General features: G+C 46.8%; 2 protein-coding genes across 2 annotated transcripts; one reads left to right on the top strand and one right to left on the bottom strand.

Moving 5' to 3' along the window:
• Positions 1 to 2,557: 2,557 nt before the first annotated feature.
• LOC144483055 (uncharacterized) lies at positions 2,558 to 5,703 on the top strand. Its single transcript, XM_078201898.1, has 2 exons — positions 2,558 to 2,781; positions 4,178 to 5,703. Exon 2 carries the CDS (start codon positions 4,487 to 4,489, stop codon positions 5,018 to 5,020), a length of 534 nt encoding a protein of 177 aa, XP_078058024.1. The 5' UTR covers positions 2,558 to 2,781; positions 4,178 to 4,486; the 3' UTR covers positions 5,021 to 5,703.
• A 5,136-nt stretch (positions 5,704 to 10,839) lies between these two features.
• On the bottom strand, positions 10,840 to 16,813 carry LOC144483005 (uncharacterized). Its single transcript, XM_078201830.1, has 2 exons — positions 16,747 to 16,813; positions 10,840 to 12,255 (listed from the first exon to the last, which is right to left on the bottom strand). The coding sequence occupies exon 2, from the start codon at positions 12,171 to 12,173 to the stop codon at positions 11,136 to 11,138; it is 1,038 nt and encodes a 345-aa protein (XP_078057956.1). The 5' UTR covers positions 12,174 to 12,255; positions 16,747 to 16,813; the 3' UTR covers positions 10,840 to 11,135.
• Between the last annotated feature and the right edge of the window lie 195 nt (positions 16,814 to 17,008).

The raw sequence follows: 17,008 nt of genomic DNA, 5'->3' as shown, positions 1-17,008 counted from the left end.
ACCAACAAGTTCACGAGTGATTCCAGGGGTTGGATTCTGCTGTTATTGTTTCTGCTCTCAATTACATCCAGGACTGCATTTTGTTCATTCTCACAGTTGGTCAATGGGGAGGGTCGGAGGGTTTCTTTCTGCTGGAGTGGCCGGTCTCACAACTTTGCCTCCAGTGAGCTGATGCTCTTTGAGTCTTGTTGCAAATACCTGATTTCAAATTTCACACGGATCACAGAGTGACAGGATGTTAGGAAGTTTAGAGATAATTAGTAAGGATTTCTGTTTGGAACCCCCCAAATGCCCATCCAATTTCTTTTGTAATTGTTTATTGTCTCCACTTCCTCCACCCTCGTAGGCAGCGAGTTCCAGGTCATTACCATTCGCTGCATCAAAATATTCTTCCTCACATCCCCCCCCTGCATCTCTGACCCAAAACCTTAAATCTGTGCCCCCCCTCGTCCTTGTCCCATCAGCTAATGGGAACAGTTTTTCTTTGTCCACCTTGTCTAAACCTGTCAGAATCTTGTCAGGAAGGTGTACCTGGAAATCCCTCCCTAACAGCACTGTGGGCGTACTTACATCTCGGGCATTGTAGCAGTTCAAGAAGGCAGTGTTGGGGTTGACCATGGCCGAGGCAGCTACATACAGCCACATATCCTGCTATAATTAAAGGACTGCAGATTGAATGTGAGGCATTATGGGACTGGACTATCTTGACCATGTTTCTGTGACGGCTCAGTTTCTGCAATCACAAACCATTAAAGCTGCTTAGCAAAGCTCCAAAAGAGGACCTTGTGAGAATATTTACACAGAATGAGTTAGAATTAAACTTATTCCATAAGTTTGGGCGGCATGGTGGCACAGTGGTTAGCACTGCTGCCTCACAGCGCCAGGGACCTGGGTTCGATTCCTGGCTTGGGTCACTGGCTGTGTGGAGTCTGCACATTCTCCCCGTGTCCGTGTTTCCTCCGGGTGCTCCGGTTGCCTCCCAAAGTCCAAAGATATGCGGTTTAGGTGGATTGGCCGTGCTAAATTTCTCCTTAGTCTCAGGGGGACTAGCTAGGGTAAATGCATGGGGGACAGGGCCTGGGTGTGATTGTGGTCAGTGGAGACTCGATGGGCCAAATGGCCTCCTTCTGCACTATAGGATTCTATGAATCTATGAATAACCAGCTGGTATTCAGCGGCTGAGATATCCAAATCTCACAATCAACAAACGGTGGTAGGTCGTTGATTAAGAAGTGTTCTCAGGCATTGCTTAAATTATTTTATCATAGATTTGTGATAAGAACTGTGAAGGTCTTGTGACCCGGTAGTCGGTGAAGTGACGGTACACTCCAAGTAGCACTGGACTGAAAAGTGGACGTCTAAGAGTGGATTCTAATGGTTATAATCCAACCCAGGCATGGCCAGTGAAAAATTCAGAGCTCGAGTGGGCACCAGACAGATTTCTTACCTGTCTTTTGGAAACTAAGAACAAGAAACTTATCGATAAAATGATTTGAGAATAGGGCCAACATTTTGAGCCTGGATGACACTTCATAGGAGCTCTCATGAAGGGTCATCCAGACTTGAAACGTTGGCGCTATTCTCTCCCTACAGATGCTGTCAGATCTGCTGGGATTTTCCAGCATTTTCTGTTTTTGTTTTACTTTTATAATAAATGATTCGGTCTGATTGGAATCCCCACGACCCTCCCGCAAAACAGAGAAAGTGGTGACAAAAGGAGAAAAAGGATATGGATGATAGAGTCTGGGTTCTGATTCTCCGAGCCCATGTAGAAGTAACAAAACGAGTGAACCAGTTTATAAAGAACAGAAATTCCCATCCCTCACAAAAAACTGATCAAATTAAAATAGGTTGAGGAATATAACAAAAAAATTAATAGATGAAGTTTAAAATCAAGTTTCTTTTGTTGTTAGAGAGGGGATTTTTCACAGTAACCTCATTGCAGTTTTAATGTAAGCCTACTTGAGACTAATTATAAACTTTAAGTTTTTTAAAGTTATTTTGTTAGAGGGGTTCAGAATACCTTGAGATTAAAAACTAATAAAGGCTATTGAAACAGGGTGGACTGACTTAGACGAACGTAGAATAAGGACCACAACGTGCCTTATTTATATTATACAAAGATACTGTCTGCATAGAGGTACAAATAATCACTGGTAGAGAATTTAAACATGTACTTTTTGGACTAAAATGTAGACCTTGGCCAAACTGCAGACTGCCATAAAGCATAATGCACCTTTACCCGGGTCCAATCCCTGTACCCTGACACACTGACCCCACTAATCAACAGAGCACCTTGACCCTGGCCCTATCCCTGTATCCTGACATACTGACCCCACTAATAAACAGAGCACCTTTCCCCAGGCCCTGTCCCAGACACACTGACCCTACTAATCAACAGATTAGGTCCTCCAGTCCCGCCCCTCATTCACTCTGATTGGTTGGAGGACCAGCCGCTCCCGCTCGGTCCTCCAGTCCCGCCCCCTCTTCCGATTGGTCCGGAGCTGCCGTCAGTCATTCCCCGGGTATTGTGATGTGGAGCATGCGCAGTGTCATTGCTGGCCTTGGCGCTTGTTTGTCCCGGAGAAGCGGAGTCAGCGTTAGGCGGTGGCTGGGAGGATTTGGAAACACTTTGTGGATCCGCAAACCCTTCAGAATCATTGTCAGCTCCCTGGTTTGCAGCTGCGGGGCTTCTCCCTCCCTCCCTCCCGGGAACAGGCTCAGGTTAACGGCCCCATCCTGGTTTGGGAGCTGGAGCATGCGCAGTGCCTGCGGCAGACGGTAAGGCGCTCGAGCGAGCGGGTTTTAAATGGAGATTTGTACAAAGATCCAATGCGGATCCAGAGCCCGAAATAAAACCGGAAACAGAAATGGAGTTGGCGGGTGGGTGGTGAGGCTTTATAAACACCCGGTGTCGGCCACAAACCCTCAATTTGCGAAGCAAATTCCTCGGGCCTTCCGAAGGTTCAGACCCGAGTTCACATCCGCCATCTTTATAGGGAACCACGTATTGCAAAGCGCATGCGCATCCGCCATCTTTGTTGAGGTAAATTGGAATAACGCATGCGCAGCCACCATACATCTGGAGGGTGAAACCAAATGAAGAACCCACTGGAGACAAAAAAAATCAGATAGTTTGTTATAAAATCAATGTGTTGTTGTAAAACCGGAAGTTAGGGTTACAGCCAACAACAACTTCTATTTATATAACACCATTAATATCAGGGTGGTTAGCACTGCTGCCTCACAGCTTCAGGGACTCGGGTTCAATTCCAGCCTTGGGTCACTGTGCAGAGTTTGCACGTTATCCCTCTGACTGTGGGTTTCCTCTGGATGCTCTGGTTTTCTCCCACCGTCCAAAGATGTGATGCTCAGGGGAATTGGCCATGCTATATTGCCCCTTCGTGTACAAAGATGTGCAGGTCAGGTGGGTTAGAGGTATAGATCTGGGGTAAAATATTCAGAGTTGGTCCAGACTTGATGGGCCAAATGGTTTCCTTCTGCATGGTAGGAATCCTTGTGCAGTGAAGGTCTAGTCACAAATGGTGGAGTGATTAAAAAATGGAATGTGTAGGAAGCCAGAATCAAAGCAGTACTAGAGGTGATTCCAGAGATGGGGAGGAACAGGCCTTGGAGTGATTTGTATAAATTAGTTGTAAGGATGCATGAAAAATATGCAACATTTCATTTAGATCTCATAGAATCCCACAGTGCAGAAGGAGGCCATTGGGCCCATCGAATCTGCATTGACCACAATCCCACCCAGGCCCTATCACCGTTACCCCATGCATTTACCCGAGCTAGACCCCCCACCCCACCCACACAAACACTCAGGGTTAATTTAGCATTGCCAATCTACTTAATCCGCACCTGTTTGGACAGTGGGAGGAAACTGGAGCACCTGGAGGAAACTCATGCAGACACAGGGAGAACATGCAAACTTCACACAGACAGTGAACCAAGCTGGGAATCAAACTTGGGTTCCTAGTGCTGTGAGGCAGCAGTGCTAACCACTGTCCCACCGTGCCGCCCTCAGCTCAGGGAGGAGGGAGAGTGTGTGGGACATAGATTTACTGTTTTGGGAAACCAGAGCAGAAAAGTTGTTCCTTAGAAATTAGACTTGTCTGATCAGAATTCTATCCTGGACTGACAGTAGTTTTGTAAACTCCTTTTGCAGGATGTTTGAAGGGGGAAATTTACAGTCAGCAAAATGGACTCAAGTTTCACACCAAGATTTAACAGTTGCTCAATTCACCAGCACCTGAACACTATCAGCCTTTGAATGTGGAGTGCGGGAAAAGATTTCAAACTTCAGTGTGACTGGAAAAGCACCGAGAGACACACCCGAGTGAGACTTTTCCAGTGAACTGACTGTGGAAAGAGCTTTAACCAGTTACACAGCCTGAAAAAACATAACACCATTCACAGCAATGTGAATCTGTGCATGTGTTCTTTGTGTGGACGAGGCTTCAACTAATCACCCAATATGGAGAGACATGATGATATTGACACCATAGAGAAACCGTGGATATGTGGGGACTGTGGGAAAGCATTCACTTGCCCATCCAAACTGGAAACTCATCGACGCACCCACACTGGGGAGAGACCCTTCACCTGCCCCGTGTGTTGGAAGGAATTTACTCAATCATCCTGCCTAACATTACACCAGCGAGTTCACACTGGAGAGAGACCATACACTTGCTCTGTGTGTGGGAAGGGATTCGTCCAGATGTATAACCTACAATTACACCAGAGAATTCATACCAGGGAGAGGCCGTTCACCTGCTCCGTGTGTGGAAAGCGATTCATTAATTCATCCAACCTTGTGACACACCAGAGAGTTCACACTGAGGAGAGGCCATTCAGCTGCACTGACTGTGGAAAGAGCTTCAGACATTCATCCAGCCTCAAAGCACATCAGCGACTTCACACTGGGGAGAGACCATTCACCTGCTCAGAGTGTGGGAAGGGATTCACTACCTCCTCCCACCTGGTGACACACCAGCGACTTCACGAGTGAGTGCAGGGAGTGGATTCTGCTGTACTTGCTGCTGTTAATCACATCCAGGAGTGAGCCACATTCATTCTGACATTTGAGGTTTGTTTCTGCTTGTAAGTGGGCTGCAGGTTAATATTCTCGATCTAGAGCTGTGTGTGTTTTTGGGGTTGCAGTTTCCCTTTAAGAACCACTGTCTGTGATCTTTCCCCATCATTCAGGAACTCTCATCACATATTCTTTACAGTACAGAAAGAGGCCATTCAGCCCATCAAGTCTGCACTGGCTCACTGAAAGAGCTTAATCCCATTCCCCTGCCATACCCCTGTAACCTTGCACACTCTTTCTTTTCAGATAACAATCCAATTCTTTTGAGTACCTTGATCAAACCTGCCTCCACTGCTCTCACAGGACGTTTATTCCAGACTCCAACCACCCACTCGGTGAAAATAATTTTCCTCACATCACTTTGACTCTGTTTTCCCCATTAACGTAGGTCTCTGCCCTCTAGTTCTTGATGTTCTCTTGGTGGGAACATTTCCTCACTATTTCACCTGCCCAACTCCTCAGGATTTTGAGTACCTCTATCAATCTCCTCTCGACCATCTTCAATCAGACAATTAACATTTATTTCTTCAGATAATCTCTAACTGACGTGGAATTTAATATTCTGACATCTGTTAAATAAATCAGCTTTGTTTCAAACATACGGTGTGTTAAATCCTTGATTTTCTCCAGGATAAGAGATTAATTGATGTCCTGTTACTGACTGTTCTGTTTTTTGGTTCTTTTCTCCTTTCTAACTCTTGATTATTTCAGTCTCAGACCTTGAGTTACACTGATTTTTTAAAATTTGATTTATTATTGTCACATGTATTAGCATAAAGTGAAAAGTATTGTTTCTCATCATGGACAAGTCCCAGCTCCCTATACCTTTCCGAGTATCTCTCCCAGCCTTGAGATCTAGGGAAGTTTTCAGCATTAAAAATAGAAAATACTGGAAATTATAATCCATACTTTTCCAAGTGTCAGTTGATTGTGTCTCAAATTATTGGCTTTTCCCCACCGCTGATGTTAAGCTGATTGTTCTGTAATTGCTGTGTTTTTGAACAGGGATGTAACATTTACATTCTCTGTCCTTTGTCACTACGACTCTATAAGGATTGGAAGGTTGTGGCCAGAGCGCCACAAGCTCCATGTGAAGGACAGTGTGTGTCAGAGTGCAGCAGTCCCTCAATGTCAGACTGCAGTGTCAGCCTAGATAATGTGCTCAGCTTGATGAGTATTTCCTGTTGTTATTGATGTGGATCATTCAGAAACAATGGACTCTGATGATGTCATCCAGTCCTGCTGCGATGATGTCATAGAGACTATTACATCACAGCAGAGCCTTAGTGGTGAAAACAGTTTTGTTCCAGATGGGAGGTGATGGCCCAATGGTATTATCCCTAGACTTAATCCATAAACTCAGCTAATGTTCTGGGGACCGGGTTCAAATCCCACCACAGCAAGTGGTGTAATTTGAACAAAGAACAAGAAAAAAGAAAATTATAGCACAGGAACAGGCTCTTTGGCCCTCCAAGCCTGCACTGATTATGCTGCCCGTCTGAACTAAAAAGGCCTCCGGGGACCATATCCCTCTATTCCCATTTTATTCATGCATTTGTCCAGGTGTCCCTTAAAGGTCACTATCATATCTGCTTCCACTACCTCCCCCGGCAGCGAGTTCCAGGCACCTGCCACTCTTTGTAAAAAAAAACTTGCCTCGTACATTTAATTCAATAAAAATAATTGAATTCAATTAAAAAAATCAGAATTAAGAATCTACTGCTGACCATGAAACCATTGTCAATTGTCAGAAAAAAACCATTTGGTTCAGTAAAGCAAAAAGTAAAGTTTATTTATTAGTCACAAGTAGGCTCACGTTAACAGTGCAGTGAAGTTACTGTGAAATTCCCCAGGTTGCCACACTCCGGCATTTGTTCGAGTCAATGCACCGGACCAGCATGTCTTTCAGACTGTGGGAGGAAACCGGAGCACCCGGAGGAAACCCACGCAGACATGCAGAGAACATGCAAACTCAACACAGACAGTGACCCAAGCTGGGAATTGAACCCGGGTCCCTGGCGCTGTGAGGCAACAGTGTTAACCACTGTGCCACCCCATGAACAAAGAACAGTACAGCACAGGAAACCGGCCCTTCGGCCCTCCAAGCCTGTGCCGCTCCTTGGTCCAACTAGACCAATCGTTTGTATCCCTCCATTCCCAGGCTGCTCATGTGACTATCCAAGTAAGTCTTAAACGATGTCAGCGTGCCTGCCTCCACCACCCTACTTGGCAGCGCATTCCAGGCCCCCACCACCCTCTGTGTAAAAAACGTCCTCTGATGTCTGAGTTATACTTCGCCTCTCTCAGCTTGAGCCCGTGACCCCTCGTGATCGTCACCTCCGACCTGGGAAAAAGCTTCTGATCTGGGAAAAAGCTTCCCACTGTTCACCCTGTCTATACCCTTCATAATCTTGTATACCTCTATTAGATCTCCCCTCATTCTCCGTCTTTCCAAGGAGAACAACCCCAGTCTACCCAATCTCTCCTCATAGCTAAGACCCTCCATACCAGGCAACATCCTGGTAAACCTTCTCTGCACTCTCTCCAATGCCTCCACGTCCTTCTGGTAGTGCGGCGACCAGAACTGGATGCAGTACTCCAAATGTGGCCTAACCAGCGTTCTATACAGCTGCATCATCAGACTCCAGCTTTTATACTCTATACCCCGTCCTATAAAGGCAAGCATACCATATGCCTTCTTCACCACCTTCTCCACCTGTGTTGCCACCTTCAAGGATTTGTGGACTTGCACACCTAGGTCCCTCTGTGTTTCTATACTCCTGATGACTCTGCCATTTATTGTATAACTCCTCCCTACATTATTTCTTCCAAAATGCATCACTTCGCATTTATCCGGATTAAACTCCATCTGCCACCTCTCCGCCCAATTTTCCAGCCTATCTATATCCTGCTGTATTGCCCGACAATGCTCTTCGCTATCCGCAATTCCAGCCATCTTCGTGTCATCCGCAAACTTGCTGATTACACCAGTTACACCTTCTTCCAAATCATTTATATATATCACAAATAGCAGAGGTCCCAGTACAGAGCCCTGCGGAACACCACTGGTCACAGACCTCCAGCCGGAAAAAGACTCTTCGACCACTACCCTCTGTCTCCTATGGCCAACACAGTAAGAAGTTTAACAACACCAGGTTAAAGTCCAACAGGTTTATTTGGTAGCAAAAGCCACACAAGCTTTCGAGGCTCTGAGCCCCTTCTTCAGGTGAGTGGGAATTCTGTTCACAAACAGAACTTATAAGACACAGACTCAATTTACATGAATAATGGTTGGAATGCGAATACTTACAACTAATCCAGTCTTTAAGAAACAAAACAATGGGAGTGGAGAGAGCATCAAGACAGGCTAAAAAGATGTGTATTGTCTCCAGACAAGACAGCCAGTGAAACTCTGCAGGTCCACGCAACTGTGGGAGTTACAAATAGTGTGACATAAATTCTGATTCTAGGATCGCATGATAAAGACTCAGGAGGAAAAAAGCAGAAATATTTATGTGAAATAGTGTGACATAAACCCAATATCCCGGTTGAGGCCGTCCTTGTGTGTGCGGAACCTGGCTATCAGTTTCTGCTCCGCGACTCTGCGCTGTCGTGTGTCGCGAAGGCCGCCTTGGAGAACGCTTACCCGAATATCAGAGGCCGAATGCCCGTGACCGCTGAAGTGCTCCCCAACAGGAGGAGAACAGTCTTGCCTGGTGATTGTCGAGCGGTGTTCATTCATCCGTTGTCGCAGCGTCTGCATAGTTTCCCCAATGTACCATGCCTCGGGACATCCTTTCTTGCAGCGTATCAGGTAGACAACGTTGGCTGAGTTGCAAGAGTATGTACCGTGTACCTGGTGGATGGTGTTCTCACGTGAGATGATGGCATCTGTGTCGATGATCCGGCACGTCTTGCAGAGGTTGCTGTGGCAGGGTTGTGTGGTGTCTTGGTCACTGTTCTCCTGAAGGCTGGGTAGTTTGCTGCGGACAATGGTCTGTTTGAGGTTGTGCGGTTGTTTGAAGGCAAGAAGTGGGGGTGTGGGGATGGCCTTGGCGAGATGTTCGTCTTCATCAATGACATGTTGAAGGCTCCGGAGGAGATGCCGTAGCTTCTCCGCTCCGGGGAAGTACTGGACAACGAAGGGTACTCTGTCCACTGTGTCCCGTGTTTGTCTTCTGAGGAGGTCGGTGCGGTTTTTCGCTGTGGCGCGTTGGAACTGTTGATCAATGAGTCTAGCGCCATATCCTGTTCTTATGAGGGCATCTTTCAGCGTCTGGAGGTGTCTGTTGCGATCCTCCTCATCCGAGCAGATCCTGTGTATACGGAGGGCTTGTCCGTAGGGGATGGCTTCTTTAACGTGTTTAGGGTGGAAGCTGGAGAAGTGGAGCATCGTGAGGTTATCCGTGGGCTTGCGGTACAGTGAGGTGCTGAGGTGACCGTCCTTAATGGAGATGCGCGTGTCCAAGAATGCAACCGATTCCGGAGAGTAGTCTATGGTGAGCCTGATGGTGGGATGGAACTTGTTGATGTCATCATAGAGTTGTTTCAGTGATTGTTCACCATGAGTCCAAAGGAAGAAAATGTCATCGATGTATCTAGTGTATAGCACCGGTTGAAGGTCCCGTGCGGTGAAGAAATCTTGTTCGAACCTGTGCATGAAGATGTTGGCATATTGAGGTGCAAATTTGGTCCCCATGGCTGTTCCGTGTGTCTGGATGAAGAACTGGTTGTTGAAGGTGAAGATATTGTGGTCCAGGATGAAGCGGATGAGATGTAAAATTGCATCTGGAAACTGGCAGTTGTTGGCGCTGAGCACTGAGGCCGTTGCAGCAATGCCATCGTCATGGGGGATGCTGGTGTAGAGTGCTGAGACATCCATTGTGACGAGGAGCGCTCCTGGTTCAACTGCTCCATGTGTGCCGAGTTTCTGTAGGATGTCCGTCGTGTCGCGACAAAAGCTGGGGGTTCTTTGTACAATGGGTTTCAGGATGCCCTCGACATAGCCGGAGAGGTTCTCGCACAGGGTCCCATTGCCCGATACGATGGGACGGCCGGGTGTGTTTGCCTTGTGTATCTTCGGGAGGCAGTAGAGATCTCCAACGCGGGGAGTACGTGGGATGAGAGCACGGAGGGTGTTCTGAAGGTCCGGATCAAAGGTCTTGATCAGAGTGTTGAGTTGACGGGTGTGTTCTTTGGTCGGATCTGCAGGTAACTGTCTGTAGTGTTCCTCGTTGTTGAGTTGTCGGTACACTTCTTTGCAGTAATCCGTTCTGTTCAGTATGACGATGGCCCCTCCTTTGTCTGCTGGTTTGATGACAATGTTGCGGTTGGTCTTGAGAGCGTGGATGGCGTTACGTTGTGCTTGGGTGATGTTCGGGGCTGTCTTGTGAGTGCGGCTGATGAATTTGGTGTTGACGCACCTCCTGACGGCTTGGGCATACATGTCAAGTCGAGGGCAGCGGCCTTCCGGAGGAGTCCAATTCGACTCTTTCCTCTTCGGATGGCCAAGCCAGTTCTCCACCCATCTAGCCACTTCTCCTTGTATCCCATGAGCCTTAACCTTCTTAACCAACCTGCCATGTGGGACTTTGTCAAATGCCTTACTGAAATCCATATAGACAACATCCACGGCCCTTCCTTCATCAACTGTTTTTGTCACTTCCTCAAAAAACTCCACCAAATTTGTAAGGCACGACCTGAATGTCCGTTTGGGGAAGGAAATCTGCTGTCCTTACCTGTCTGGCCTACATGTGACTCCAGAGCCATAGCAATGTGGTTGACTGTCAACTGCCCTCTGAAATGGCCCAGTGAGCCACTCAGTTCGATGGTAACTAGGGATGGGCAATAAATGCTGGCCATGCAGTGACGCCCATGTCCCACAAATGCATAAAAAATCCTCACAGTTTAAATTCACACAGCCATTCTGTCTCCTTTTGTAATTACCACTCACTTCACCAGTTTAAATAAATGGACGTCAATGAACATAATTCATTCCTGGATGTGATTTACAGTAAAATCCAGTCACTGATTATTTGTGAACTCGCTGGTGACTCATCAGGGTGGATGAGCGAGTGAATCTCTTCCCACACACGAAGCAGGTGAATGGTCTCTCCCCAGTGTGAATTCGCTGGTGTCTCTGCAGGGTGGCTGATTGAATGAATCCTTTCTCACACTGCAAACAGATGAACGGCTTCTCCCCAGTGTGAACCCGCTGGTGTGCAGTCAGTTGACATAATTGTCTGAACCCAGTCCCGCAGTGAGAGCACCTGAATGGTCTCTCGTCAGTGTGAACAAGCTGATGGCGCATCAGGTCCACAGAACCTTTATAGCATTTCTCACAGTCAGCACATTTAAAAGGTCTCTCGTCAGTGTGAACTTGCTGGTGTTTCAGCAGAGTGGACGAATCGCTGAATCCCTTCCCACATTTGGAGCAGGTGAATGTTCTCTCCCCTGTGTGAACTCGATGGTGTTGTCGAAGCCCTGATGATCGAGTGAATCTCTTCCCACATTTGAAACAGATGAACGGCTTCTCCCCAGTGTGAATTCGCTGATGTGCAGTGAGTTCAGATGATTGTCTGAACCCAGTCTCACAGTGAGAGCATCTGAAGGGTCTCTCGTCAGTGTGAACAAGCTGATGTCGCATTAGATTCTGAGAACTTTTATAGCACTTCCCACAGTCCAGGCATTTAAATGGTCTCTCATCAGTGTGAACTTGCTGATGTTTCAGCAGAGTGGATGAATCAGTAAATCCCTTCCCACACTTGGAGCAGGTGAATGGCCTCTCCCCAGTGTGAACTCGGTGGTGTTGTTGCAGCCCAGATGATCGAGTGAATCCCTTCCCACACTCGGGACAGGTGAATGGCTTCTGCCCATTATGAACACGCTGGTGCCTCAACAGGTTGGATGACCAAGTGAATCCCTTCCCACACTCAGGGCAGGTGAATGGCCTCTCCCCAGTGTGACAGGGCTGATGAGTTTCCAGCTCAGACGGGGATCTGAATCCCTGCTCACAGTCCCCAGATTTCCACGGTTTATCTACACTGTGAACATTGCTGTTTTCTTGCATGTTAAAAACCCGATGATATTCAGATCCTGATGTGATGTTTGGTTTCAGTTTCCCTGACTGCAAATCTTCCCCTTCTAATGCCCTGTGAAATTGATTTAAAACAGAAAAAAGGGAGTGAGAGAGAACTCACAAAAACAGAAATGCAGGTTGTGAAATTGAGCTAGTTTTAGCGCCAATTTCCCACCCCCTTCCCGAATCCTTTGATTCCCTGAAAGATCTCTCCAGCTCTGGGCTAGAATTTTCCTCCATTTTAATCCTGGGAAAACTGCAGTTATTGTCACCGCTCTCTGCTACAAATTCCACCCATTGACTCCATCCCTCTCCTCGGAAACTGTCTGAGACTGAGCCAGACTGTTCACATAGCAAAATATTTCACCCAACCTGAGAATCTGACCACAAATCCACATCATTACCAAGACCAGTTCCACCTCAGTAACATCACCCAACTCCAGTCTCCTCTCAGTTCATCTGCTGCTGAAACCGTCACCCATTCCTTTGTTTTGAGTTGATTTGATTTATTATTGTCACATGCATTAGTATACAGTGAAAAGTATTGTTTCCTGCATACTATACAGACAAAGCATACCATTTATAGAGAAGGAAATGAGACTGTAGTGCTACAGTCATAGCTAGGGTGTAGAGAAAGATCAACTTAATGCAACGTAGGTCCATTCAAAAGTCTGATGGCAGCAGGGAAGAAGCTGTCCTCGAGTCGGTTGGTACGTGACCTCAGACTTTTGTATCTTTTTCCTGACGTAAGAAGGTGGAAGAGAGAATGTCCGGGGTGCGTGGAGTCCTTAATTATACTGGCTGCTTTAGCAAGGCTGCGGGAAGTGTAGACAGAGTCAATGGATGGGAGGCTGGTTTGAGTGATGGATTGGGCTACATTCACGACATTCTGTAGTTCCTTGCGGTCTTTGGGCAGAGCAGGAGCCATACCAAGCTGATGCTAATGCTTTCTATGGTGCATCTGTAAAAGTTGGTGCGAGTCATAGCTAACATGCCAAATTTCATAGAGTCATAGAGGTTTACAGCATGGAAACAGGCCCTTCGGCCCAACTTGTCCATGCTGCGCTTTTTTAAAAAACCCCGAAGCTAGTCCCAATTGCTCACATTTGGCCCTTATCCCTCTATACCCATCTTACCCATGTAACTGTCTGCAACGTTTTTTAAAAGACAAAATTGTACCCACCTCTACTACTACCTCTGGCAGCTTGTTCCAGACACGTTGCCCCTCTGGATCCTTTTGTATCTCTCCCCTCTCACCTTAAACCCATGCCCTCTAGTTTTAGACTCCCCTACCTTTGGGAAAAGATATTGACTATCGAGCTGATCTATGCCCCTCATTATTTTATAGAGCTCTATAAGATCACCTCTCAGCCTTCTATGCTCCAGCGAAAAAAAGTCCCAGCCTCTCCTTATAACTCAATCCATCAAGTCCCGGTAGCATCCCAGTAAATCTCTTCTGCACTCTTCTAGTTTAATAATATCCTTTCTATAATAGGGTGACCAGAACTGAACACAGTATTCCAAGTGTGGCCTTACCAATGTCTTGTACAACTTCAACAACTCCTGTATTCAATGTTCTGACCAATGAAACCAAGAATGCTGAATGCCTTCTTCACCATTCTGTCCACCTGTGACTCCAGTTTCAAGGAGCTATGAACCTGTACCCCGAGATCTCTTTGTTCTGTAACTCTCCCCAGTGGCCTACCATTAACTGAGTAAGTCCTGCCCTGGTTCAATCGACCAAAATTCAATACCTCGCATTTATCTAAATTAAACTCCATCTGCCATTCGTCAGCTCACTGACCCAATTGATCAAGATCCCGTTGCAATCCTGGATAACCTTCTTCACTGCCCACTATGCCACCAATCTTGGTGTCATCTGCAAACTTACTAACCATGCCTCCTATATTCTCATCCAAATCATTCATATAAATGACAAATAACAGTGGACCCAGCACCGATCCCTGAGGCACTCCGCTGGTCACAGGTCTCCAGTTTGAAAAACAACCCTCTACAACTACCCTCTGGCTTCTGTCATCAAGCCAATTTTGTATCCATTTAGCTACCTCACCCTGGATCTCGCGAGATTTTCCTTCGTCTTCTGAGAAAGTAGAGGTGTTGGTGGGCTTTCTTAACTATAGTGTTGGCTTGGGGGGACCAGGACAGGTTGTTAATGATCTGGGCACCTGAAAACATGAAGCTTTCGACCATTTCTACTTCATCCCCGTTGATGTAGACAGGACACATTCTCCACTATGTTTCCTTATGTCGATGGCAATCTCCTTCATTTCTGTTTACAATGAGGGGGAGATTATTGTTACTGCACCAGTTCACCAGATTCTCTATCTCATTCCTGTATTCTGTCTTGTCATTGTTGGAGATCCGACCCACTACGGTGGTGTCACCAGCAAACTTGAAAATCGAGTTGGAGGGAAATTTAGCCGCACAGTCATAGGTGTATAAGGAGTATAGTCGGGGCTGAGAACACAGCCTTGTGGGGCATCGGTGTTGAGGATGATCGTGGAGGAGGTGTTGTTGTCTATCCTTACTGATTGTGGTCTGTGGGTTAGGAAGTTCAGCATCCAGTCACAGAGGAAGGTGCCGAGACCCAGGCCACGGAGTTTGGAGATGAGTTTCGTGGGAATAATGATGTTGAAGGCTGAACTGTAGTCAATAAATAGGAGTCTGACATTGCTATCTTTGTAATCTAGATGTTCCAGGGTTGAGTGCAAGGCCAGGGAATTGGCGTCTGCTGTGGACTTGTTGGGCGGTAGGCGAACTGTATTGGATCCAGGCAGTCCGAGAGGCTGGAATTGATTCGTGCCATGACTAACCTTTCGAAGCACTTCATAATGATGGATGTTAGACCCACCGGACGAGAGCCATTAAGGCACGCTGCTTGGCTTTTCTTTGGTACTGAGATGATGGTCATCTTCTTGAAGCAGATAGGACCTCAGATTGTTGTAAAGAGAGGTTGATGATGTCTGCGAATACCCCGGCCAGCTGATCCATGCACGATCTGAGTGCTTGTTACCATTAGACTTAATAATTCTAACACACCCCTGGACGGTCTCCCTCACTCAACCTGTCTATTAACTTGAGGTCATCACAATTCTGCTGCCCACGTGTTTACTCATTCAAAATCTTGTTCACCCATCACCCCTGTGCTACAAAGGCTCCTGTTTATGAATCAACATTTTAAATTTCTCATCCTTGTTCTCAAGTCCCTCCATGGTTTCACCCCTCCCCATCTCTGTAATCTCCTCTCGCCTCACAACCCTCCAATATCTCTGCATTCCTTTCATTCCGGCTTCCTCAGCATTCACAGTTTTAATCACTCCATCATACGTGTCCGCACTCCCAGTTACCAAGGCCATAATCTTTGGAATTTCCCCCTAAACTGCTCCCCCTCTGTATCATCCTTCCCCCCCCCCCCTTTAAGATACTCATTAAAACTACCTCTTTAACCAAGCCTTTACCCATCCACCCTCATGTCTGCTTACATGACTCGATGTCAAATGTTGCTTTATATCACACCTGAGAAACGCCTCAGAATGCGCCAGTACATGAAAGATGCTGTATAAATACACATTGTAATTATTGATTTGGAGATGTATCACTGTCCCTTCATCATCACTGGATGAATAGCCTGTAACTCTTGACCTAAAGGAGAGCACTTTCACCACATGGACTGCAGCTGTTCAAGAAGATAAAACATAATCTTCTCCACAGGTAATTTCAGAGAAACCCTACAGTGCAGAAAGAGGCCATTCGGCCCATCGAGTCTGCACCAACCACAATCCCACCCAGGCCCTACCCCCATATCCCTACATATTTTACCCGCTAATCCCTCTAATCTACGCATCCCAGGACACTAAGAGGCAATTTTTTTATAGCATAGCCAATCAACCTAACCGGCACATCTTTGGACTGTGGAAGGAAACCAGAACACCCGGAGGAAACCCACACAGACACGAGGAGAATGTGCAAACTCCGCACAGACAGTAACCCAAGCCAGGAATCGAACCCAGGTCCCTGGAGCTGTGAAGCAGCAGTGCGAACCACTGTGCTACCGTGCCGCCCGTTTTGGGGATGGGAAATATTTTCTGTTGGTCTTGTTAGTGAAAAGACAGGGTAGTGGGATGAGCTGATTCCCTTGTAGAGAACCAGCAAATGCATGACGGGTTAGTCATTTTCTGTAGTGTAATAATTCAATGTTTCTGTGGCTTAATGAAAAAGAGACCAATTCTGGAGGCCAGGAACTAACTTCTGAAATCAATGCCCACTGCCTCCAATAGAGGTGGTGGCTGCACATGCGCCCTGTTGCCCATTGCCCCCTATAAAGATGGCCACCGCCCTGCTGTCCATTGCCCCCAATTAATGTGGCGGTCACGCTGTCCATTGTTCTCGAAAGATGGAGGCTGCAAAATCGGTCAGGCAGGGCCTCGGGCGTCTTATTTGTGGTTTGAAGCTAATATCCGATGTTTATGAAAGCTCCGCTTCCTATACCGGGTGTTTATGAGTCCTCCCTTTTGACTCTCAGGCTCCATTTAATCTCACTCACCCGGTGTCTACAACCAGTTTCTGGTCTCCCTGCTGCTCCGACACCACCCCATCCGACCACTGCCTACACCGCACTGCGCATGCTCCAGTCAGAGAGGCACTGAGCCTGCGCAATGATCTCCTGTATTGAAGATAGGGTATAGTAACCCTCTCGGTGCACGCTGGGTAATGGCACCGCCATTGCCACTTGATATTGTCAAATACAAATACATCTTTTGTGGTCCATGATCGTAATGACTGGCCTGACCGAGAATGGCTTACTC

The sequence above is a fragment of the Mustelus asterias genome, unplaced genomic scaffold (assembly GCF_964213995.1).
Source record: "Mustelus asterias unplaced genomic scaffold, sMusAst1.hap1.1 HAP1_SCAFFOLD_44, whole genome shotgun sequence".
In the NCBI taxonomy this organism is placed as follows: domain Eukaryota; kingdom Metazoa; phylum Chordata; class Chondrichthyes; order Carcharhiniformes; family Triakidae; genus Mustelus; species Mustelus asterias.
This window is presented reverse-complemented; position numbering and strand designations above follow the sequence as displayed.

Excerpts from the sequence above, each read along its gene's own strand:
- LOC144483055 (XM_078201898.1), top strand. The coding sequence starts at position 4,487 with ATGGAGAGACATGATGATATTGACACCATAGAGAAACCGTGGATATGT.
- LOC144483005 (XM_078201830.1), bottom strand. The coding sequence starts at position 12,173 with ATGCAAGAAAACAGCAATGTTCACAGTGTAGATAAACCGTGGAAATCT.